Source organism: Pelophylax lessonae (genome assembly GCF_965119305.1).
Source record: "Pelophylax lessonae genome assembly, chromosome: 13".
In the NCBI taxonomy this organism is placed as follows: domain Eukaryota; kingdom Metazoa; phylum Chordata; class Amphibia; order Anura; family Ranidae; genus Pelophylax; species Pelophylax lessonae.
In genome coordinates, this window is record NC_138780.1 from 48675282 (window position 1) to 48702463 (window position 27182).

Here is a 27182-nt window from a genome sequence, read left to right on the forward strand (position 1 = left end):
AAGATACACTTGACGGCTTACACTTGGTCAAGCAAACATGGGCAGGGACGGTACATTTCTGTCACTGCTCACTGGGTGACACTGCTTGCCAGCGGAAGGGATTGTAGCCAGGGCTCGGTGCTGCAGCCAGGGCTGCTCCCATGTCTGCAAACAGCTGGTGGTGTCGCTGATCCGGGTAGATCGATCACTTCTACCCCCTCCTGCTCCTCCTCCTCTACCTCCTCCATGCCCTCCTCTGCAGAATGGTCCTTTGAATATGATGAGGTATCACGTAAGCATTCAAAGGGCTATTCTATGTCTCAGGCCAAAAGGTGTCACGCAGTGCTGCAGCTTGTGTGTCTAGGGGACAGGCAGCACACTGCCCTGAGATTCTTGGGGCTCTGCAGGCACAGGCCCAGAGGTGGTTGACACCACACCAGCTGCAGCCAGGGATGGTGGTTACTGATAATGGGTCAAACCTCCTGGCCACCCTTCGTCAGGGAAAGTTAACCCATGTGCCATGCCTGGCGCATGTCCTGAATCTCGTGGTACAGCGGTTTTTGAACTCATACCCGGGAATGCAGGATGTGCTAAGGATGGCAAGAAGGGTGTGCAGTCACTTCAGGCGGTCGTACAGTGCCACTGCACGTTTGGCCGAAGTGCAGCGCGAGTTTCACCTGCCGGTACACCGCCTTGTCTGTGACATGCCCACCCGCTGGAACTCCACCTTGGCTATGCTGCAGCACCTGTACAAGCAGCAGAGGGCCCTCAATGAATACCTATGCGAGTACGGCACCAGCACTGGCTCTGCGCGCCTGGGCTTCTTTTCACCACAGCAGTGGCTTTTGATTAAGGATGCATGCGCTGTCCTCTCGCCATTTGAGGAGGCCACAAGGATGGTCAGCCGGGACAGGGCATGCATCAGTGACACCCTACCGGTACTGTTTTTGTTGGAGCACACTCTGCGTGGCATTATGGACAGGGCACTGGAGGCAGAGCAGCAGGAGGAAAAGGAGGACTTCCTTGCCTCTCAAGGCCCCCTTTATCCTGAGAATCCTGACCCCATTATGCCTAGCTCCCAGAGGCCCGAGCAGGATCCAGAGGTGGAAGAGGAGGAGGAGGAGGAGGAGGACGATTCTGCGGGAACTTTTGCAGGGTTTGAGGAGGAGGAGGAAGACATGCGGCAATCTGCAAGGCCTAGTTTGACTCCCTTGGGACACTTTGGAGTAGTGCGTGGCTGGGAGGAGGAGGAGCCCGTTCAAGATAATGTCGTTTTGAGTGACCCCGAGGAGTCAGCTTCTGAGGCCTTCGCTAATTTGCGACGCATGGGAAACATCATGCTTCAGAGCCTGTGAAAGGACCCCAGAATCAAGGCCATTAAACAGACTGACCACTATTGGTTAGCCACCCTACTTGACCACCGGTACAAGTTAAAAGTCTCGGAGCTTTACCCATTCACCCAGAGAGTCCACAGGATCAAATCCCTTGAGGACAGTCTCAAGAGGATTCTGGTGAACACGTTCCCCGACTCCCGTAGGGTGCAGGGGCGGGGACAACCTACCATGGATTCTACTGCTGGTCACGAGAGGAGCGTTGGAGAAGGCGTGCGGTTGACGGATGCCTTTCGGTCTTTTTTTAGTCCTCACCGCCCAGGCCTCTCAGCTGCCACATCGCATCGACAGCGTCTGCATCACATGGTGGACGATTACGTCAGGGCACAAAGTGACACAGAGGGCTTTTCATGTGACGAAGCCGATCCACTGGCATACTGGGTCTTAAGATTAGACCACTGGCCAGAACTGGCCCAGTATGCCATGGAGTTGTTGGCCTGCCCTGCTTCCAGTGTCCTATCGGAACGGGCATTCAGCGCAGCAGGAGGATTCATCACAGACCATCGAACGAGACTCTCCACCGACTCAGTCGACCGTTTGACATTCATTAAAATGAATCAGTCGTGGATATCAAGCTTTGATGCACCTGATGCAGACCTTGTAGACTAGGCTATCGTTGTGATGTGGCTGCTGAGCCTCAGTTTAAGCCTGGACCATGGTGCCACCCTCAAACCCTCCTCTCATTCTCTTTACGTTCACAGAACCTCATTTTGGTTATAACAAAAATACCATGTTTGCGCACCTGTTCCACAGGTGCACACCTTTACAATTCTTGGGCCTCCTTCAACACCAGCTCTTTGGGGTTATGGTGGGGAGGCTATGCTAAACAAAAACTACCATGTTTGCGAACCTGTTCCACAGGTGCACACCTTTACAATTTTTGGGCCTCCTGCAACACCAGCTCTTTGGGGATATGGTGGGGAGGCAATGCTAAACAAAAACTACCATGTTTGCGAACCTGTTCCACAGGTGCACACCTTTACAATTTTTGGGCCTCCTTCAACACCAGCTCTTTGGGGTTATGGTGGGGAGGCTATGCTAAACAAAAACTACCATGTTTGCGAACCTGTTCCACAGGTGCACACCTTTATAATGTTTTGGCCTCCTTCAAAATCAGCTCTTTGGGGTTATGGTGGGGAGGCAATGCTAAACAAAAACTACCATGTTTGCGAACCTGTTCCACAGGTGCACACCTTTACAATTTTTGGGCCTCCTTCAACACCAGCTCTTTGGGGTTATGGTGGGGAGGCTATGCTAAACAAAAACTACCAAGTTTGCGAACCTGTTCCACAGGTGCACACCTTTATAATTTTTTGGCCTCCTTCAAAATCAGCTCTTTGGGGTTATGGTGGGGAGGCAATGCTAAACAAAAACTACCATGTTTGCGAACCTGTTCCACAGGTGCACACCTTTACAATTTTTGGGCCTCCTTCAACACCAGCTCTTTGGGGTTATGGTGGGGAGGCTATGCTAAACAAAAACTACCATGTTTGCGAACCTGTTCCACAGGTGCACACCTTTACAATTTTTGGGCCTCCTTCAACACCAGCTCTTTAGGGTTATGGTGGGGAGGCAATGCTAAACAAAAACTACCATGTTTGCGAACCTGTTCCACAGGTGCACACCTTTACAATTTTTGGGCCTCCTACAACACCAGCTCTTTGGGGTTATGGTGGGGAGGCTATGCTAAACAAAAACTACCATGTTTGCGATCCTGTTCCACAGGTGCACACCTTTACAATTTTTGGGCCTCCTTCAACACCAGCTCTTTGGGGTTATGGTGGGGAGGCTATGCTAAACAAAAACTACCATGTTTGCGAACCTGTTCCACAGGTGCACACCTTTACAATTTTTGGACCTCCTTCAACACCAGCTCTTTGGGGTTATGATGGGGAGGCTATGCTAAACAAAAACTACCATGTTTGCGAACCTGTTCCACAGGTGCACACCTTTATAATTTTTTGGCCTCCTTCAAAATCAGCTCTTTGGGGTTACATAGTTACATAGTTACATAGTAGGTGAGGTTGAATAAAGACAATAGTCCATCCAGTTCAACCTGTGTAGGTGTGTGTGACTGTAATCATCTAACATAGCCCTCAATCTCCTGATCCTTGAGATGTAAGTCTAAGAGTCTTTTGAAAGTCACCATACTACCCGCAGAAACCACCTCTTGTGGTAGACAATTCCACAATCTTGTAGCCCTAACAGTAAAGAACCCCCCACGTTGCCTGAGGTTAAAACGCTTCTCCTCTAATCGCATTGTATGTCCTCGAGTCCTCATGCAATTCCTTCGAATGAACAGCTTTTCTTCTAAGCTGAGATCCCCATTAAGATATTTATAAATTGCTATCATGTCCCCTCTCAGACGTCTTTTCTCCAGGGAAAATAAATCGAGCGATTGCAGCCGCTCTTCATAGGTAAGGTCCTCCAACCCCCTAATCAGTTTAGTTGCCCTTCTCTGGACTTTCTCCAGCTCCAACACATCCCTCCTGAGGACTGGCGACCAGAACTGGACAGAATACTCCAGATGCGGTCGGACCAGAGTTTTATAAAGTGGAAGGATTATAGTCTTATCTCTGGAATACATCCCTTTCTTTATGCATGCTAATATTCTGTTGGCTTTGGAAGCTGCCGCTTGGCATTGCATGCTGTTGCCTAATCTATCATCAACTAAGACTCCCAGATCTTTCTCCATTTTTGATTCCCCCAAGGGTTCCCCTCCTAACGTGTATTGTGTTTTTATGTTTTTGGTCCCCAAGTGCAAAACCTTACACTTCTTCACATTAAACCTCATTTGCCATGTCGTTGCCCACTCCGTAATTTTGTCCAGGTCATTCTGTAGGATATCTGCTTCATGCTGTGCAGTTATTGCCCTGGCCAATTTTGTGTCATCTGCAAAAACTGATAACGAACTACTGATCCCTTCCTCAATGCTGTTTATGAATAAATTGAACAAGGTTGGTCCCAGGACTGAGCCCTGGGGCACCCCGCTTACTACCTCAGACCAGTCTGAGTATGCGCTGTTTATTACTACCCTTTGGACACGGCCTTTTAGCCAATTCCGTATCCAAGAGCAAACCCTGCTGTCGATACCTGCAGACCTTATTTTATAAATTAAGCGCTTGTGGGGAACTGTATCAAACGCCTTAGCGAAATCCAAGTACACCACATCCACTGGTCTCCCCCTATCTAGCTCACAGCTCACTTCCTCGTAGAATGCTAAGAGATTGGTTTGACAAGATCGCCCATTTGTAAACCCGTGCTGGTTACTACTGATGATGTTGTTGTCTTTAGCATACTCTACGATATAGTCCCTTATCATCCCCTCCAAAAGTTTACATATTATTGATGTCAGACTGACAGGCCTATAATTTCCCGGGATATGTCTCTGGCCCTTTTTGAATATCGGAATCACGTTAGCCTTCCTCCAATCCCCTGGTACATCTCCTGTCCTAATACTGTCAGCAAAGATCAGGAACAGTGGTCTAGATATAACCATACTGAGTTCCTTGAGCACTCTCGGATGTACGCCATCTGGGCCTGGTGATTTGTTTGTGTTAAGTTTATCCAGCCTTTCCCTGATTTCCCCCTCTGTTAGCCATAGTGGCAAGTCCTGTGTATTACTACTAACCATACAGTCATGGTCAGTGTACCCTTCCTTTTCCTGCGTAAAGACTGACGAGAAAAAAGAATTCAGCACGATTGCTTTTTCAGTGTCCTCTGTAACCATCCTCCCATCATCGTTAATTATGTGTGCAATATGCTCTGCCCTAGTTTTTATGCTGTTGATATATTTAAAGAATTTCTTTGGGTTTTTTTTACTATCCTCCGCTATTTGTCTCTCAAAGTTGATTTTAGCCATCTTGATTTCGTGTTTACCCTTCTTATTTTCCTCCTTGTATTGCTGGAAGGCCGATACGGTGCCCTCTGATTTATATTTCTTGAAGGCCAATTTTTTTCCCCTAATAAGTTTTTTAACGCTACGGTTTAGCCAGCCAGGTTTGGCTTTGTCTCTTCTAAATTTATTCCCCATAGGAATGCACTGCAAGATGCCTTTGCTTAATATTGTTCTAAAGCATTCCCATTTTTCCTCTGTGGTCAGTGATCCCAGGGTTTGGTCCCAGTTTACCCTTTCCATCAATGAGTACAATTTTGGAAAGTCTGCCCTTCTGAAGTTTAGGGTTCTTATGTTCCCCACTTGCCTTTTTATATTGTTATTTAGACTAAATGTGATCATCCTGTGATCGCTAGAGCCCAGGTTGTCCTGGACTCCTACCTCCGAGATTAGGTCTGGGTCATTAGTGATCAATAGATCCAGGATAGCATTCTCTCTAGTAGGGGAATCCACCAACTGCGACATGTAATTATCCTGTAAGGTTTCCGTGAATAGCCGGGCCTTATGCGAGTGTGCAGTCCCCTCTTCCCAGTCAATGTCGGGATAATTGAAGTCCCCCAATATGATGACTGATCCTAGTTTTGCCGCTTTACCTATTAGTGCTAAAAATTCCAGCTCTACCTCCTCCCCTTGGTTAGGTGGCCTATAGCAAACCCCCACAACTACTTTTCCCTTATCTTCTTCCCTATCGAGTTCAACCCACACAGATTCTAAATCCATGCTCATCCCATCCGTAATGTCACTCCTTTCTATGGTGGGGAGGCAATGCTAAACAAAAACTACCATGTTTGCGAACCTGTTCCACAGGTGCACACCTTTACAATTTTTGGGCCTCCTTCAACACCAGCTCTTTGGGGTTATGGTGGGGAGGCTATGCTAAACAAAAACTACCATGTTTGCGAACCTGTTCCACAGGTGCACACCTTTACAATTTTTGGGCCTCCTTCAAAACCAGCTCTTTGGGGTTATGGTGGGGAGGCTATGCTAAACAAAAACTACCATGTTTGCGAACCTGTTCCACAGGTGCACACCTTTACAAATTTTGGGCCTCCTTCAACACCAGCTCTTTGGGGTTATGGTGGGGAGGCTATGCTATGCTCCCCCTCCCCAAAAATTGTAAAGGTGTGCACCTGTGGAACAGGTTCGCAAACATGGTAGTTTTTGTTTAGCATTGCCTCCCCACCATAACCCCAAAGAGCTGGTTTTGAAGGAGGCCAAAAAATTATAAAGGTGTGCACCTGTGGAACAGGTTCGCAAACATGGTAGTTTTTGTTTAGCATAGCCTCCCCACCATAACCCCAAAGAGCTGGTGTTGAAGGAGGCCAAAAAATTGTAAATGTGTGCACCTGTGGAACAGGTTTGCAAACATGGTAGTTTTTGTTTAGCATAGCCTCCCCACCATAACCCCAAAGAGCTGGTGTTGACTCAGTCGACCGTTTGACATTCATTAAAATGAATCAGTCATGGATATCAAGCTTTGATGCACCTGATGCAGACCATGTAGACTAGGCTATCGTTGTGATGTGGCTGCTGAGCCTCAGTTTAAGCCTGGACCATGGTGCCACCCTCAAACCCTACTCTCATTCTCTTTACGTTCACAGAACCTCATTTTGGTTATAACAAAAATACCATGTTTGCGCACCTGTTCCACAGGTGCACACCTTTACAATTTTTGGGCCTCCTTCAACACCAGCTCTTTGGGGTTACGGTGGGGAGGCTACGCTAAAGAAAAACTACCATGTTTGCGAACCTGTTCCACAGGTTCACACCTTTACAATTTTTGGGCCTCCTTCAACACCAGCTCTTTGGGGTTATGGTGGGGAGGCTATGCTAAACAAAAACTACCATGTTTGCGAACCTGTTCCACAGGTGCACACCTTTACAATTTTTTGGCCTCCTTCAAAATCAGCTCTTTGGGGTTATTTCTCTCATTCTCTTTACGTTCACAGAACCTCATTTTGGTTATAACAATTTTTGGGCCTCCTTCAACACCAGCTCTTTGGGGCTATGGTGGGGAGGTTATGCTAAACAAAAACTACCATGTTTGTGAACCTGTTCCACAGGTGCACACCTTTACAATTTTTGGGCCTCCTTCAACACCAGCTCTTTGGGGTTATGGTGGGGAGGCTACGCTAAAGAAAAACTACCATGTTTGCGAACCTGTTCCACAGGTGCACACCTTTACAATTTTTGGGGAGGGGGAGCATAGCATAGCCTCCCCACCATAACCCCAAAGAGCTGGTGTTGAAGGAGGCCCAAAAATTGTAAAGGTGTGCACCTGTGGAACAGGTTCGCAAACATGGTAGTTTTTGTTTAGCATAGCCTCCCCACCATAACCCCAAAGAGCTGGTGTTGAAGGAGGCCCAAAAATTGTAAATGTGTGCACCTGTGGAACAGGTTCGCAAACATGGTAGTTTTTGTTTAGCATAGCCTCCCCACCATAACCCCAAAGAGCTGGTGTTGACTCAGTCGACCGTTTGACATTCATTAAAATGAATCAGTCGTGGATATCAAGCTTTGATGCACCTGATGCAGACCATGTAGACTAGGCTATCGTTGTGATGTGGCTGTTGAGCCTCAGTTTAAGCCTGGACCATGGTGCCACCCTCAAACCCTCCTCTCATTCTCTTTACGTTCACAGGACCTCATTTTGGTTATAACAAAAATACCATGTTTGCGAACCTGTTCCACAGGTGCACACCTTTACAATTTTTGGGCCTCCTTCAACACCAGCTCTTTGGGGCTATGGTGGGGAGGCTATGCTAAACAAAAACTACCATGTTTGCGAACCTGTTCCACAGGTGCACACCTTTACAATTTTTGGGCCTCCTTCAACACCAGCTCTTTGGGGTTATGGTGGGGAGGCTATGCTATGCTCCCCCTCCCCAAAAATTGTAAAGGTGTGCACCTGTGGAACAGGTTCGCAAACATGGTAGTTTTTCTTTAGCGTAGCCTCCCCACCGTAACCCCAAAGAGCTGGTGTTGAAGGAGGCCCAAAAATTGTAAAGATGTGCACCTGTGGAACAGGTGCGCAAACATGGTATTTTTGTTATAACCAAAATGAGGTTCTGTGAACGTAAAGAGAATGAGAGGAGGGTTTGAGGGTGGCACCATGGTCCAGGCTTAAACTGAGGCTCAGCAGTCACATCACAACAATTTTTGGGCCTCCTTCAACACCAGCTCTTTGGGGTTATGGTGGGGCGGCTATGCTAAACAAAAACTACCATGTTTGCGAGCCTGTTCCACAGGTGGACACCTTTATAATTTTTTGGCCTCCTTCAAAACCAGCTCTTTGGGGTTATGGTGGGGAGGCTCCGCCAACACCAAAACTACCATGTTTGCGCACCTGTTCCACATGTGCACACCTTCATAATTTTTACGCCTTCATTCAACACCAGCTCTTTGGGCTTACAGTGGTATGGCTCCACCAACACCCAAACAACAATTTTTGCGCACCTGTCACACAGATGCATATCATTGTAATTTTTTTCCTTACAAAGGCAATTATTGCCTTCATGACCAGCACTTTCATAGGGTTATGGTGTCAAGGCATTGTCGGCACCACCAAAGGCCCAATTTTTAAGCATCCTTTACTTCTATTCAAAGTCAAGAGACAACAGTATTCATCCAAAACATCTCTAATCTTGTTCACTCTGCACTACATTGTGGCCCCTACCCCTAACCCTAACCCTCAATGTATCTGTGCATATATGTCTGTTTCTTGTGAGAATTCAAGTTAAAGTGCACCAAACACCATTTTACATGAAATAAAGTGCAACTACATACATCTTTGGACTTCTTGAAAACATTTGGTAATAATAACCCCATTGTGGAAATACACCCGTTAATTATATGCACATTTAAAGAGACAGCACCTTTTTCCAAAAAAAACTCTAATCTTGTTCCCAGTGCACTGCATTATGTCCCCATCATACACATTGGCTGTGCCGTTGATTAGGAGCAAAAGAAAGGTGCGGTTAAGCAAAAAAGTCATTTTTGAAGGTTTGGTATGTTATAATTCTGGTTCTGGACATGCTACAGAGCTGAAACTTCACAGGTACACCCTTTAGACCCCCCAGACACTAAATCCAAAGAAATCTCTCTTTTTTTTTTTTCAATAATTAGCTCTCTATCAAAAACGACAATTTTTAAGAACTTTTTTTTGTGTGATTAATAGTCCCTGGGGCATGACCCAGAACCCTAGGCACTTTTTAGGGGCATTTATTGGGTTTTAGGGCTTCAAAATTGTGTTTTTTGATTACCGAAGTTCGGGTCCCATTGATTTCAACGGGGTTCTGAAATCCGGGCCGAACTTTCGGGAAGTTCGGGTGTTCTGGTCGAACCGAACTTTTCAAAAGTTCGATCATCCCTACTACAGAAGGATTCCACTCCACTGTGGATTCTGCTGAGTGAAGTTCAATACTTTTCGTTTGGCAATAATTAATTCCCTTCAATTTATTACTGAATTGGTTATAGATATCACAAGGCTCCTATACCAGCTCACTAATAGCCCCTCATAGAGCATGCCAGAGCAAAAAGTCTCCTCTGCCCCATGTAAATGGCTAAAGTGTGCTTCACATCCACATAGTTGGGGTTTCCATACAATAAAACAGCAACTACAATAAAATACATTTCCAGAATGAATTGGAGTTAAAAGTTTATTTTTATTCTCTTTATACATACATAGCAAAGCTTAGCGGTTACAGTATAAAATCTCTGCACCTACAGGGAAGACATTCTTGGTGGTTTCACTGTGTATTATGACACGGGGCACAAAGCTTGGTGGTTTCTTCTGTATGTACGGGACTTGGGTCTTAGTAGGCGATGGGATGTTATGGAACACACAGTTGATCCAGAGGAAGGCAAAAACCCTTGTGCAGCATGATATAATTTGCTTCAACTGGGAAAAAATTCCTTCCTGACCCCCGAAGGCGATCGGATTATTCCCTGGATCAACCATCCATGGTAGAGTAAACATTGGCGCTCTTTATATAAAGTGTTCACCTTTTCCATCAGACAAAGTCCATGTAGTAAATTGTCCCATGATGCTAGGAGCTTCCTAAACCTAGCAATGAGGCCCAACTGGGCACCCCCTCTTTACTGGGGAACAAACTGAACTCTACTACATCCTCGCAATAGTTGATTTACGTTAATGCTGGAAGGGGCTTCAGGGGCGTGGTTAAAGTCAAGCAGCCGTGTCTGAGGAGCAGGGCCAGGATGGTGATGATCTTGTCAGGAGAGCTGTCAGGCTGTGGCACCTGTGGTCCTGATGATTTGGCTTCTCTTGTAGGGTCCCGCAGGCTGGTAGTTGGTCTGTGAGGCAGGGAGCAGGCAGCAAGCGGCTGTGTCTGCAAAGCAGCCCTGGCATGTAGTTGGGCTTGAGTAGAAGAGCTGTCACAAAGTGGTGAAGCGCAAATCGCATCCCGTGGTTGCAAGACAAAGGCTCGGAGGTTCCCAAGAATGATGTCAATATGCCCCCCAGCATGCTGATGTCATTCTCAGGAAAATATTGGAGCGTTTGCCGAAAGCCTCCGAAACTCTCGGAAGGGAGAGTAGTCAAAAAGTGGTGGAGCACAAGCCGCATCCTGTGGGTTGAGAGGCTTTTGGTAAAGGCTCAGGGATTCCCAAGGATGATGTCACCACGCCCCCAACGTGGTGATGTCATCCTCGGTGGGATGCAGATTGCGCTCCACCATTTTGTGAGAGTTTTCTTTTCATTTTATTTCATTGCTGCAACAGTCTACATATAGATGGGTGCCCCCCCTCCTGTCTGTTTTATAAGCCTGTGGATATGCTTTAATGGCCCTCTGATGGTGCTGGAAATGAAGCCATTGGCTACGGATTCAGACTTTCGCTGATGTAGGAAAAGCCTACAAAGTTCTCCTGGTCCTTCATATCTATCTTCTTCTCGTAGTTGTTGCAGATCAAAAGTTGCGCTAGATTTATTCTTCCTTTATTCACCTCTTTCTTGGGAATCTGAAATGGGAAAAAGACATTCATTAGTGTTTCTGATTGATACAGGAAAACGGTAACAAAGCTTGGTGAACCCAACCCCCGATGGGCAGTCAATTCCCCCAAGAAGGCTCCTTCAACCACATCTCCCTCTAGTGGTCAGAAGTCTTACACTGCATTATCACACCCAAGGACCAAAAGGTCACATATTCCTGTGAAGTCCTTAGATGTGGGGGCTGCATTAGCTCTCCTTGTTTCTTTCAGGCTTAGTACAGGTATAGAAAAATACCTGGTAATCCTGTCAGAAATTCAGTGTCCTTGTAAAGCAAGCTATAGATTATACAATTTTATTTCCTTCCACCACCCAAGTGCTAAAGGAGAAATCCCTCCTACTGTAGGATTGTGTTCTGCTGGTGGGGAGCCTTCCCTGCTGGCAGAACACAATGATCACTGCTGGTGGCTATAGCCGCTCTCAGTGATCTCATGCAAAATATCAGACAGGCTGGTTGTATGGATCAACTTCAGTAAAACCAGTCTGCCCATAGATGGATGGAATCTCAGCTGTTCCCTGCTGAACGGGCTGAGAATCGATCTAAGGCCGGCTTAAGTTCCTGTGCACTGAGCTGAGATCTTAAACATCATTATCAGCTTTCTCAGCTATCGTCTGTAAACTACAAAGCAACACCCCTCTATGCAATGAAGAGAAGAGGAGAGGTGCAGGTGTTTATAGTTCTAATTAGGAAGGCAGGCTGGGGTGACAACGCTTCTTCTCCATAGAGGCAGTGAGTGTGTGTTGTCACCCTAGGACAGGAAGTGTGTTAGTGGCGGGATCACAAGGTAAATAATAGCAGGTCTAAGCTGTTCGCCTGACCCATACACAATAATTATCACCAAGAATAAGCTGAATTCATTCCTGGGGCTGACCCCCCCCCCCCCCCATGTACATGGACTCCTCCATGATTTATATACTTACCATATCTGGTGGAAGCGGTGAGGGTGATTTTCCTTCCTCTATTTCCTTCCAGTCGATGGGTTTGAAGAACGGGTGCTTTCTGATGTCATGTACCTGGAATGCCCGTCTTCCCGGGTTTTTTTGTAAGAGCTGTAAAGGAGAAAGAAATATGTTTAGAAACCAGGAAAGAGCAACAGACATATGTGAACGATAGAACCCCCGTTTTAATTTTGAATTCTTACAGTGACATATTTCAACTTCCATGATTTTGCTTTGATTCCCCCTACTATGTCATGCTTGGATCGGGTCGTAGTATGGAACCTTATTGTGTAATATTGGCTCGGGAGTTTTTAAAGGAAAACTAAACATTTCACCTAAAAATAAAACAGGATATTTGGCAATGAATTGTTATGAAGAATACATTTTATAAAATGATCTTTCACTGCCAATCACTGCGCTGCACCTGAGGATTAGTGTGATAGCAGCCTAATAGTTGTTAACCATTTTATAGGTGCTAATATGGCCGTTGTATGTGTTTAATACACTGACCTCCTTTTTCCTCTTCGCTCTCTAGGCTGCTGGAAAGGTCCCAGGAGAAGTCCATTGATATCACTCTGCCTGGGACCAGGACCACTGATAAGGCAGTACAGCCAGCCCTCCTGTACTGCACCCGGGCCCCATCAGTTCAAAAGGGGGGGCCCAGGCACCTGCTGACCTGGGGGGCCGGCTGTACTGTCTTATTGCTGACACTTGTGGATCTAGTCCTAGTAGCTGAGGCTGCAGAGAAAGGAACTGATAAAACTCTGTCCTAAGTCCTTTTCTCTATCTCAATTGTCAAACATCAGGAGTTTGTTTAGAACCCTGATATTTCACCAAAGCCCCCCACCCCCCAACAGGGCAGTTAAATAATTGTAAAAAAAATTAACAAAAAATAAAATTCCCAAAAAATGTATTGTAAAAACTTTACAAACTTATTCAAATGTTTGATTTTGCCTCCCCGCTGCCTGCTTTATCCCCACTAGCACACCACTTCTGCTTGTTTTGCACGTGATTGCGGGGGACTTGCAGAGCAGCACTATTCAACTGAATAGGTATTCACGGATAAGGGTATAATTTCTGCTATGGCTGAGAAGCAGATTATCACAGCCATGTCAGTTTAGCAAAAATATAATTTTATATTTTCAGATGTGGGGGGGGGGGGGGGGGTTGTCAGGCTGTATGGGTCCACGTGACTTCTAACAGAAGGAAGCGTTGGCTTATGCGGCTCCTGCACTCTTCGTGGCTCCCTGCCCAGATTGCGTCCAACGGGTTGGTGAACCCAGGCATGCGCTTCCCTGGTTTGAGGTCACGGGACACATCAGAGGGCTCTGTGGGCCACGGGTTGAGCACCCCTGCACTAAGCAGTCAGCATGCTGACAGTACTGCTTTGACCCACATGAATGTGCAATCATGTTTACTAAAATCCTAACAAGGTATATATAACCTGGAAAGGGTTTTGTCTGTTAGGAGAAGGTAAAGCTCTGTGTATACTTACCCTAGATATGAGATCCTGGATGGGAGTCTTTATCTTCTTCTTTATATATAACGGGGTGTCGTTATCGATTGCTTTCCGAAGGTCCTTCGTCTTCTGATTCTCATTATAGTATGGATGCTCGCCCTTGGCCATCTCGTATACTATCACTCCCAGGGAGAAATAGTCTGCTATGGTGTAGTACGGTATACCTGAAAGGACCTGTAAAAACATAAGAGAGAGAAAGAAGGTTGAGCAAATTTGTAGGCCAGGCAGAGGACAGAGATGACTCCATGCTGATATATGATGACAGAAGCCTCCCAGGAGTCCTAACATTGATATCAAACTAGGGCGGAGCTTGTGAATATTGGAGGAGGGGCTTAAAGTTTATGTATAGTCACAATTTTTTTTTTTTTTGGTTTTGGATAGAGTACAAAAACAATTGAGTACTGTCCATTTATTTATTACAGGTTCTTATATAGTGCCATCAATTTTACGCAGCGCTTTACACATATATATTGATAAATTCACATTCGTGATACTTTTTTTTAATTTGCACTAACATCCAAATTTTCAGGGCTTTTGGGGTATTCCCCCTTCTTCAAGGCCAAGTACTGTTTGGGCATTGAAGAAGGGGGCACACCAGAAAGCTTGTCATGAAAATGTGGATGTTGGTGCAAAAAAAAAAAAAAAAGTATCACAGACCGTAATCAATTGTTCTTGTTGCAAGTGTACTAATATGGCTACAATGACCTCAAGCAGGAAGGGTTAATACCCCTGCTAGTTTATTTTTGCTCTCTGTGTACCATTGAGAAAAGTTTCCTTCACTTTCTGTTCCAGAGATGCAAGAGGAAGTCAAAGGAAATCACCACAGCGAGGAACTTTCTACTCTTAAGAGTCTTGTAGCCATCATCGGAAGACTTTCCCTCTATTCCTGTTCTTGGGACAGCTTTACTATTTTGCATTTCCCTTCATTTTCTCGCTATCAATGGTCACCAGTACAGATAAAGAGTGTGACTCCCCATAATGAGGACTCAGACACCAAGAAATGCCTAAGAGAGGGTCTACCTGTGCCTAGAGGTACACTTTAATTGTGCCTATTAAAGAGGGCAGATAAAGATGTACTGACCCCAATAGCTCAAATTTCACAAACTCTCACCATGGTAAAGAGAAGGAGGAGTACAGCAGGTGAGGAGCTCAGAGAACTTTTATCCCATTTATATGTGTGAATTGGGCTGGACAGATCTATCCATCTACACCCAGCCTCAATGTCCTCCACAAAGAAGCTCCAACACCGCTGTAACATAGAACTTCCAACCTTTTGTTGGATATAGACAAGAAATGGGGAAGAAAAAAATTGGGATTTTTACCCAATGGGGAAGAAAAAAATTGGGATTTTTAAGGTGCCGGTAAATTGAATATCAGAGCATTATTTAAAACATACAGGTTTTATTTTAATAGTTAAAAGAAATTAACCAAAAAATAATAGACAAACATACAATATAATATAAACCAATTATTGCAAAAATTAATATATATATATATACATATATATATATATATATATATATATATATATACGATAATGTCATGGAGTAGAATCCCAATATCAGAAAGGAGTTTCTCTGTGCATAAGGGTCAAGGCTAGAAAACCATACTGGATGGCGGTGATCTTTGGGCCCTTAGACGGCACTGCGTCACATACAGGAATGCTACTGTAATGGAAATCACAACATGGGCTCAGGAATACTTCCAGAAAACATTGTCGGTGAACACAATCTACCTTGCCATTCGCTGTTGCCGGCTAAAACTTTATAGGTCAAAAAAGAAGCCATGATACAGAAGTGCAGGCGTTTTCTCTGGGCCAAAGCTAATTTAAAATGGACTATGGCATAGAGGAAAACTGTTCTGTGGTCAGACAAATCAAAATTTGAAGTTCTTTTTGGAAAACTGGGAAGCCATGTCATCCGGACTAAAGAGGACAAGGACAACCCAAGTTGTTATTAGCGCTCAGTTCAGAAGCCTGCATCTCTGATGGTATGGGGGTTCCATGAGTGCGTGTGGCATGGGCAGCATACAAAGGAAAGGCACCATCAATGCTGAAAGGTATATCCAAGTTCTAGAACAACATATGCTCCCATCCAGACGTTGTCTTTTCAGGGAAGAACTTGCATTTCCCAACATGATAATGCCAGACCACATACTGCATCAATTACATCATCATGGCTGCGTAGAAGAAGGATCCGGGTACTGAAATGGCCAGCCTGCAGTCCAGATCTTTCACCCATAGAAAACATTTGGCCCATCATAAAGAGGAAGATGCAACAAAAAAGACCTAAGACATTTTAGCAAGAATGGGGAAACATTCCTATTCCTAAACTTCAGCAACTTGTCTCCTCAGTCCCCAGACGTTTGCAGACTGTTAAAAAAAGAAGAAGGGAGGCCACACAGTGGTAAACTTGGCCTTGTCCCAACTTTTTTGAGATGTGTTGATGCCATGAAATTTAAAATCAACTTATTTTTTCCTTAAAATGATACATTTTCCCAGTTTATACATTTGATATGTCATTTATGTTGTATTCTGAATAAAATATTAAAATCTGAAACTTCCACATAATTGCATTCTGTTTTTATTCACAATTTGTACAGTGTCCCAACTTTTTTGCAATCAGGTTTGTGTTTTGTGTGTGTGTGTGTGTGTGTATATATATATATATATATATATATATATATATATAATGTATACAGCAAACAATAATTGGTTTTAATTATGTTGTATGTCTGTATGTTATTTTTTGGTTCATTTCTTTTAACTATTGAAATGAAACCTGTATGTTTTAAATAATGCTCTGATGTTCAATTTACTGGTACCTTAAAAATTCCCCATTTTTTTCTTCCCCATTGGGGGTTGATTTTCTTGTCTATTTACATTGGGATGTGGTGCCTTTGAGTCACTCTCCAGGCATCTCCTTTTCTTGCATATCTTTGTTGGATATAGTTCCAACCTAGAGACCCACTGGACCCCATGGAGGAATTCTCTATTCATTGAACGGGGAGCCCTCTTTATCTCTTCTCTATATATCCCATAATAAGCATTACAACTAAGTCTAATATCAGGAAATCACCAATCTTACCTCTGGAGCCATGTATAATTCTGTACCCGCATATCCTGTGGTCTTTTTGGACTCGGAGACTCCAATCTCAGACACGCCAAAGTCAGCGATCCGTACGTGACCGGCGTCGTCTAGTAGAATGTTTTCCGGTTTGAGATCTCTGTGAAGAAAAGAAATGAACAGTTAGATTAGGCAGAACATGACATGAGCAGGGAGACTTCTGCAGCAGATGTAATGAGACTTTATGGGAGGCAACACAACTGGGAACTCTGGTGGAAAGTCTTCCTGATTCATTATAAAATAACAGAAGCCAAGGGGTGATTATTTGTCAGATAATCTGATACTTACCTATGGATGACTTCATTAGCATGCAGGTACTGCAGTCCACAAATAATCTCAGCAGTGAGACCTCTGAAGGAGAAAGAAAAACATAAATTAGCATTCAAAATCATTACAGACTAACAAAATCTAAAGTTGAAGTGACTTCTCACTATAGTGCATTGGGGTATGGATGGACGGGGCTCAGTTGGAGGTGCCTGGCTGCGTCATTGCCTAGTCTCAGTGGCCAGCCACCCCCGACTCCGTCATGGCCCTGTCATTGGACTTACCTTATGATGTCAACGTTAAGGGGTCTGTAAACGTCTATCAGTTTCCAAAGATCCCCTCCACCGAGGCATTCCATGACGAAGAACAGATGATTCTGTGTGAAAATAAGAGATAAAGGTTACATTAGAGACAAATAGGATTTCATTTTGTGGAGGAATATATGAAGACACACACACACAGACAGTGCAATGTGAGATTTTCCTTTAAGAGTTTGTGAAAACCAAAGAAAGAAAATACGTAGGCCGCTATGACTGGACGATCCTGATCACAATACTAGTTTTGTCTGGATGTTAGGGTAAAACCTGGTGTGGGACACAAGTGAAGCTCCCTTACACCTCCTCCAATTCATCACTTAGTGCCTAAAGGACTAATTGACGGATCTAAAGACCATCATCGGGGGAAGAGGAGATGCTTAACCACTTAAGCCCCGGAAGATTTTACCCCCTTCCTGACCAGGGGTTTTTTTGCGATTTTTTACTGCGTGAATTTAACGGACAATTGCGCGGTCGTGCGACGCTGTACCTAAACGAATTTCATGTCCTTTTTTTCGCATAAACAGAGCTTTCTTTTGGTGGTATTTGATCACCTGTGCGATTTTTTGATCATGCCCTATAAACAAAAAAAGAGCGTAATTTTTGCAAAAATAACAATATTTTTCACTTTTTTTTATATGAAATTCCCCCCCAAAAAAATGCAAAAATCGAAATTTTTTAACATTTTCGGCCAAATTGTTTTATGCTATGCTATTGTTTTAGGTTTGGTAAAAAAAATCGCAAAAAGCGTATTTTGATTGGTTTGCGCAAAAGTTATCGCGTTTACTAACAAAGGGAAAGATTTTTGTCATTTTTGGTGTTTTTTTTTTAAATGAGTAATGGCGGCGATCTGCTATTTTTTTTGCGATACTGCGACATTGCGGCGGACAGATCGGACCCTTGACTGACATTTTTGACACTTTTGGGGGTACCAGTGACATTACTGCAGTAATCAGTGCTATACATATGCACTGTTACTGTAAAAATTACACTGGCAGGGAAGGGGTTAACTGTATTGACAGGGAGGGGTTAAGTGTGTCCTAGGGGCGTGTTTCTAACTGTAGTGGGACATGGCTATTGGTGTAAAAACAAAGATCAACGGTTCTACATAGTAGAACCGTCTGATCTTCATTTTTACACAGGGGAGAATGACAGGCGGCTTGTTTACATAAGCCGCTCTGCCTTTCTCCTGCTGTACCGACGATCGGCGAGTGACCGGCGGACATCGGGTCCGCCGGTCACATGCCCGCACTCCTCCCTGAACGAGCCTCAGCGGGCGCGCGCTCGCCCGCTATTGGCTCCAATCCCAGTGACAGGCGAGCGACGTAGATCTACGTCACTCTGCCTGGCCGGGGCTGACTGCCGCAGTAAATATATTGTACGCAGTCGGCAACCGGTTAACCTTGTAATCGCGTCGACTCCCAACAAGGTTGTGATTTGAATAACTATTAGAGGGTCTGATCAGTAGTGGAGCACAGCACAGAAAAGAGATGAAAAAATGAAAGATGGAAATACTTACCTTTGTCTGAAATGTTCCAAATAGATGGGTGATATACGGATTGTTCTTGTAGTTTATCAGTATGTGATGTTCTTTGGTGGCCTGGCTGGGATCCTCATCAAGCAGTGTTCTCTTTTTAATGATCTTCACGGCCACCTTCTGTCGAATGGCGGCATGGGAGGCCAACACCACCTTCCCAAAGGAACCCTCTCCAAGTATTTTATGGAAATTAAATTTTTCCAAGGATAGTACGCATGGCTGTTTCACTGTGGCATGTCTTAATGGGACTATTGGAGCTGCCAACTGTTTTTTACTCTCAATGTTCTCTTTGAACAGGAGTTCATTTGATGAAGATTCTGAAAGTTTTTCATTCCCTCTGGTTAATGGAGGAGTTACCGGTGTATGCTGATCCTTGAGGGAGAGACCTGGTTGAATTGACTGATCCTTGGTGTTTAGAGATACCTGTGTTTGCCTGTTCTTGGTGATTGGGATCACCTCTATTTCCTGGACCATATTGAATTTAGGGACATTCACCTGCAGACTTCTGTTTTTTGTGGATCTTGTAATCTGCGTTCCCTGCTCCTTGGTATACAGTGACATATGTGCCCCCTGCTCCTTGGTATACAAAGACATATGTGTCCCCTGCTCCTTGGTATATGATGACATATGTGTCCCCTGCTCCTTGGTCAATGGGGTCACCTGTATTTCTTGGTCCATAGTGGATGCAGGCACATTCACCTGTATTTCCCTGCTCATTGTGGGTGTAATAATCTGCGTTCCCTGTTCCTTGGTGAATGGGGTCACCTGTATTTCTTGGTCCATAGTGGATGCAGGCACATTCACCTGTATTTCCCTGCTCATTGTGGGTGTAATAATCTGCGTTCCCTGTTCCTTGGTGAATGGGGTCACCTGTATTTCTTGGTCCATAGTGGATGCAGGCACATTCACCTGTATTCCCCTGCTAATTGTGGGTCTTGTAATCTGCGTCCCCTGCTCCTTGGTGGACGTTGACATACGTCTTCCCTGCTCCTTTGTGGATGGATCTACTATCACTTCTACTTCCTGGCCTTTGGTTGATGGAATCACGATCTCTTGTATTTTCTGGCTCTTGGAAGATGGAATCACTATCACTCGTGCATCCTTATCCTCGGTGGATGGAATCACTATCACTCGTGGTTTCCCGTTATGGGTGAATGGAGTAACTTGTCTTTGCTCATCCTTGGTGAATGGCATGACTTCTGTCTCCTCCGTGGTTTTAGCGTGCGATGCTTTCCCAGCTTCTGTGGTAAATGGAACCACTTGGGTTTCCTCACTGATGGAGTCAACCAGTAGAGTTGATCCCATTTCATTGGGGGTTGGGTTATTATATCCATCTGGGGAGAGAAAAAAAAAAGATTATTATTATTCCTGCTATTTCATTATATTATATATTTTCATTATATATTCATTTATTGATGTTACACAGAATGTGTGGACATTTGAGGGGGTTTCCATACATATGTAAGTGAATGTCATCTGTGTTATGGAAATGATCTTCTGTGACACGTTTCTCTTTATAGGAATTCTATATAAACATGGAGAATATGGGGGTTCACGGCCCTGGGAGTCCTTTCTCAGTGCACGGCTATCTATGCCAATACAAGTGTAAGTTGGAGTCCCTGTGGAATCTCTTACAGCTATTCACCCCGTATACCCAGACTTCAACCTTCTGTCCACCAAAAGGAAGAAATCCTAATGGGATCTCTCACTGCGCTGAGATCTTGGTGATAATGACCACCGATCTTCTACATTACACATGCAGGCTGTGCTTCCTGCTTGGTAGTGCTTGTGATTTAACCACTTCAGCTCCGGAAGATTTACAAATAGAGCTTTCTTTTGGTGGTATTTAATCACCTCTGCGGTTTTTAGATTTTGCGCTATTAACAAGAAAAGAGCGACAATTTTGAAAAAAAAAAAAAACAACAACAATATTTTTTACTTTCTGCTAAAAAATATTTCCAATAAAAAAATTTAAGAAATCCACATTTTTTTTTATCAAATATGCAAAAAGTATTGCAGCGCTCAAATAAAATAAAGTGCAAAACATATTAAAGTGCATCAGTTGTATACATTGTCCCCGTGATGGGTTGTAACATACAATATAACGATTGTTCATTCAAAATATTCAAAAGTTCATAAAAATATCCCAGTGTTTAAATGATGAATCGTAAAAGTTCCCCCGGCGGCGATCACGCCTGCTCCTCCCGCGGTCTGGCTTCCGTTGTGTTTTATCACATGCACATAATCGCATAGATCTTCGTGATCTGCCGCAGTAAATCTGCGTGGGGCGGTCAGCAAGTGGTTAAGCCAACAGGGCTGCTGTTAGGAATCATGGGGCCCCAGTCCATACAGTGGGTACCGCTGTCTGTTCAACAATGGCCGGTCTAATGATCGGCTTCCATTGAACAGTCCTGCTGGAGAAGCCGCATTGATCAGTACATGAAGCCAATGGCTGCAGCCCTAATCTGTGTGTTCCTGGGGGAGTCCCAGCCGTGGGACTACAATAAGCAGGAGACATCCCTACAGTTTTATCGCTTGTGTGGATGTGGGGATCTGTCAGTTTTTTCATCCCACTGCGGTGAATGAAATAAAACTGCGCATGAATACCCAGCTTAACTCCTCCTCCCTCTCAATGTAAGCTCATCGTTCTGCTTATCCTAATCAATAAAGATTTCAACATTTTGTATTTGGTTTTATCTCAGCATTTGCACAACAAGGGTGCGACCTGAACTCTGCTGATACTCTGGAGGCTGAAATATGTATAGTGAACTCATTAAAATGATATACTTAAAAAATATAGAGTGGTGGTTCTGCAGGAGCAGGGGGATGAGTCCGGTGGGCTGCTATGTCCTGGTCACTATATGATAGAAGGAATCTTCTTCTGCTCCTGCAGCCCCCATACAGAGCCCAGAACACGACTGTCCACATGACTACTTCCAGTTACAATGATGGGGGTGACAGTTATTGGGACAGCAGCTCTGTCAGCCTGCCATGGGCAATGCTTTAGTTGACAGTTGGGCTGCCTGTCAGGTCTGTGCATCTCCTCCACACCTGATACCTGTCACCTTCAAACCTGATTGGCTGCCCAATGGTCAACTGAAGAGTCAGGCAACTGTCACATTCTGGCTGTTAATTGCAAGCCAGTTTAGTTTATTTTCAGCCCGCCAACAGGAAGGATCCCAATGCAGAGATTTCCCTTCATTATCTGTTCTGTAAACGCAGCAAGACTTGGGAAGAAATCTCTCCAATGTGATCTCAGTCCCCATCCTAGACCGTTGTCACCGAATGCCATGTCCCCATCAGAAGATTTCCCCTCTATCCCTTTTCCATTTCTCTACTCTATCCAGTGACCCCAGTGTATATAGTATATACAGTATGTGGGGGGCATTCTGTACATTATATTCCTCTACAGTGCCTGCATTATATACCTCTATTATAATACTTACCTAAAGCATCTTTTCCCGCTCTCTCCGGTGTTGATCTCTCTTGGATGATATTCAGAGGTTCAACGCTATTTTTCATATTAGGCCGCCTATCTGCCCTTTGCTCACCCCTTTGTGGGGCAGTAACCAAGGGCTGTGCGGCTGGCTGGGGGTCCTCGGCCGAGGATCCCGCCCCTTTCTCTAATGATCCCTCTTGGTTGGTGTACAGAGGGTGAGCTTTGCTTTTTTTCTTTAAAAGCCGTCTAATTGCCCCAAACAGACCCCTTCGTGGGGCAGTAACCGGGGTCTGTGCGGCTGGCTGGTGGTCTTCCATTGGAAGTCCAGCTGTCTCCTGTGCTGGCTGATCTTGGATTATTTGCACAGGTAGATCTCGGTTTGGTTTAAACCACTTCATCTCTCAATATATGATAAGATTGAAGAGCAACACAAAACGCTTCCTTCTCTCTCAGAGTCTAAACACTCTCTGAGCTTCCAACTGCCAACTCTCCTTTTTATAGACCTCACAGGTCACATGACTTTGGCTTGCTGCCAATTTCTGGGAGTAGCTGGGGATGTCACCATGGCAACAGCAGGTAAACACCAGCTTGGGCCGTTCTATTTTTAGATCACCAACTGAAAAATTCAAATCTGCTGGCAGGAAAACAAACCAGGCAAACAGCCATTTTTTTTTTTAATGAGAATTTCTGCGGCTGAAAATAAGGATTTGTAACCACTTGAAAGCATTTTTCTGACACTCTTGTTTAAATGTAGAAATCAGCATTTTTTTGGGTAGAAAGTTACTTAAAACCCTCAAACACTATAATATATATAATATTTATTTATTTATTTATTTCTATTAGAGGCCCTAGAGAATAAAATGGTGGTCCTTGTAATGTTTTATGTCACACGGTATTTGTGTAGCGGTTTTTCAAACACAGCTTTATTTTTTTTTTTTTTAAATGCATTTTAATTAATTCTAATGCAAAAACACTATACAGGTGCATCTCATAAAATTATAATATCATCAAAAAGTTAATTTATTTCAGTAATTTAATTCAAAAACTGAATTTCATATATTTTATAAAGATGTGATACACACAGAGTGATATATTTCACGCATTTCTTTTTAGTTTTGATGATTAAGGCTTACAGCTAGTGACACCCCAAAATTCAGTATCTCAGAAAATTTGAATATTACATAAGACTACTGTAATAAAAAAAAAGGGATTTTTAATACAGAAATATTGGATTAGTGAAAAGTCTGTCCATGTACAGTACAGTATGCATTACACAGTGTAGTAAGACAACATTTCTGTATTAAAAATCCCTTTTTTTTTATTAGTCTTATATAAAATATTCAAATTTTCTGAGAAACTAAATTTTGGGGTGTCACTCGCTGTAAGCCATAATCATCAAAATTAAAAGAAATAAATGCTTGTAATTTATCACTTTGTGTGTAAGACATCTATATAAAATATAGGAGTTCACATTGTATGTTACAACCCATCACTGGGACAATGTATACAATTGATGCACTTTAATATGTTTTTCACTTTATTTTATTTGAGCACTGCAATCCTTTTTGTATATTTGACATTTTAGTGTATACAGTAAACCCCCCTCCATTGCGGGGGTTACGTTCCGGACCCAGCCGCGAAAAGTGAAATTCCGCGAAGTAGAAAAACCCTATTAAAATGCATTGTAGGCATGTTCATTTTACTATCACTGTACGTGTAAAAGCATTTTAAGGTCTTTAAACACACTTTTAAAACAATATAAACTCATTTAAACACATAAAAGATACTAAGAGACATAGCAAGAGCTATGGAAAACACAAAAATATTTCATTCTTAATGATTTATATAGTAAAATAACATTACAAAAAAAACGCGAATTACCGGGACCGCAAAAACTGAACCGCGATGGAGCGGGGGATTACTGTATATTGTGCACTTTTTTGCTAGCAGCTTTTCACTTGGATCATAAGCGCTGATTCACAATCTTACATTTTGACAATGATGGGGGTGGCAGTTATTGGGACAGCAGCTCTGTCACCCTGCCATGTGCAATGCTTTAGTTGACAGTTGGGCTGCCTGTCAGGTCTGTGCATCTCCTCCACACCTGATACCTGTCACCTTCAAACCTGATTGGCTGCCCAATGGTCAACTGAAGAGTCAGGCAACTGTCACATTCTGGCTGTTAATTGCAAGCCAGTTTAGTTTATTTTCAGCCCGCCAACAGGAAGGATCCCAATGCAGAGATTTCCCTTCATTATCTGTTCTGTAAACGCAGCAAGACTTGGGAAGAAATCTCTCCAATGTGATCTCAGTCCCCATCCTAGACCGTTGTCACCGAATGCCGTGTCGCCATCATAAGATTTCCCCTCTATCCCTTTTCCATTTCTCTACTCTATCCAGTGACCCCAGTGTATATAGTATATACAGTATGTGGGGGGCATTCAGTACATTATATTCCTCTACAGTGCCTACATTATATACCTCTATTATAATACTTACCTAAAGCATCTTTTCCCGCTCTCTCCAGTGTTGATCTCTCTTGGATGATATTCAGAGGTTCAACTCTATTTTTCATATCAGGCCGCCTATCTGCCCTTTGCTCACCCCTTTGTGGGGCAGTAACCAAGGGCTGTGCGGCTGGCTGGGGGTCCTCGGCCGAGGATCCCGCCCCTTTCTCTAATGATCCCTCTTGGTTGGTGTACAGAGGGTGAGCTTTGCTTTTTTTCTTTAAAAGCCGTCTAATTGCCCTAAACAGACCCCTTCGTGGGGCAGTAACCGGGGTCTGTGCGGCTGGCTGGTGGTCTTCCATTGGAAGTCCAGCTGTCTCCTGTGCTGGCTGATCTTGGATTATTTGCACAGGTAGATCTCGGTTTGGTTTAAACCACTTCATCTCTCAATATATGATAAGACTGAAGAGCAACACAAAACACTTCCTTCTCTCTCAGAGTCTAAACACTCTCTGAGCTTCCAACTGCCAACTCTCCTTTTTATAGACCTCACAGGTCACATGACTTTGGCTTGCTGCCAATTTCTGGGAGTAGCTGGGGATGTCACCATGGCAACAGCGGGTAAACACCAGCTTGGGCCGTTCTATTTTTAGATCACCAACTGAAAAATTCAAATCTGCTGGCAGGAAAACAAACCAGGCAAACAGCTATTTTTTTTTTTTTAATGAGAATTTCTGCGGCTGAAAATAAGGATTTGTAACCACTTGAAAGCATTTTTCTGACACTTTTGTTTAAATGTAGAAATCAGCATTTTTTTGGGTAGAAAGTTACTTAAAACCCCCAAACACTATAATATATATATTTATTTATTTATTTATTTCTATTAGAGGCCCTAGAGAATAGAATGGTGGTCCTTGTAATGTTTTATGTCACACGGTATTTGTGTAGCGGTTTTTCAAACACAGCTTTTTTTTTTTTTTTTTTTTTAAATGCATTTTAATTAATTCTAATGCAAAAAAAAAACACTATACAGGTGCATCTCATAAAATTATAATATCATCAAAAAGTTAATTTATTTCAGCAATTTAATTCAAAAACTGAATTTCATATATTTTATAAAGATGTGATACACACAGAGCGATATATTTCACGCATTTCTTTCTTTTAGTTTTGATGATTATGGCTTACAGCTAGTGACACCCCAAAATTCAGTATCTCAGAAAATTTGAATATTACATAAGACTACTGTAATAAAAAAAAGGGATTTTTAATACAGAAATGTTGGATTAGTGAAAAGTCTGTCCATGTACAGTACAGTATGCATTACACAGTGTAGTAAGACAACATTTCTGTATTAAAAATCCCTTTTTTTTATTAGTCTTATATAAAATATTCAAATTTTCTGAGAAACTAAATTTTGGGGTGTCACTCGCTGTAATCCATAATCATCAAAATTAAAAGAAATAAATGCTTGTAATTTATCACTTTGTGTGTAAGACATCTATATAAAATATAGGAGTTTACCTTTTTGAATTGAATTACTGAAATAAATTGACATTTTGATTATTATAATGTTATGAGATGCACCTGTATGACCCAATTTTTTGGTAAAATATAAAAGATGTTACGGCGAGTAAATAGATACCTAACATGTTACGCTTTAAAATTGCGCACGTTTGTGAAATGGAGACAAACTACAATTCTTTAAAAATCTCCATAAGCGATGCTCTAATAAATGTTACATGTTAGCAGTTTAGAGTTACAGAGGAGTTCTGGTGCTTAGAATTATTGTTCTCTCTCTAATGATCACATGTGTGGTGCAAACACCGTTTACATATCCGTGTGTGACTGATGTATGCGTTCACTTCTGCACGCAAGCAGATTGCGATTTTTCTACACCGTCCCTTTCACTACTTCCCGCAAACTGACGTACCTGTCCCTGTCCCTATAGAGATTTTTAACCACTTAAGCCCCGGAGGATTTGGCTGCTAAAAGACAAGGGGTTTTTTTGCGATTTTTTACTGCTTGACTTTAACGGACAATTGCGCAGTTGTGCGACGCTGTACCTAAACAAATTTGACGTCCTTTTTTTCCCACAAACAGAGCTTTCTTTTGGTGGTATTTGATCACCTGTGCGATTTTTTGATCATGCGCTATAAACAAAAAAAGAGCGTCAATTTTGCAAAAATAACAATATTTTTCACATTTTTTTATATGAAATTCCCCCCAAAAAAAATTTAAAAATCAAAATTTTTTAACATTTTCGGCCAATTTGTTTTCTGCTACATATGTTTGGTAAAAAAAAGTGTATTTGATTGGTTTGCGCAAA

General features: G+C 43.2%; 1 protein-coding gene across 1 annotated transcript in view; it reads left to right on the top strand.

The window, feature by feature from the left end:
• Positions 1-22961: 22961 nt before the first annotated feature.
• LOC309569180 (Fanconi anemia group A protein-like) overlaps positions 22962-27182 on the top strand; it is a gene marked incomplete at its 5' end in the record, with an annotated part of 47536 nt that continues 43315 nt past the window's right edge. Inside the window, one exon of the mRNA XM_082274940.1 lies at positions 22962-22982. Within this exon, the coding sequence (XP_082131066.1) occupies positions 22962-22982 (21 nt within the window). The remainder of the gene's footprint in view (positions 22983-27182) is intronic.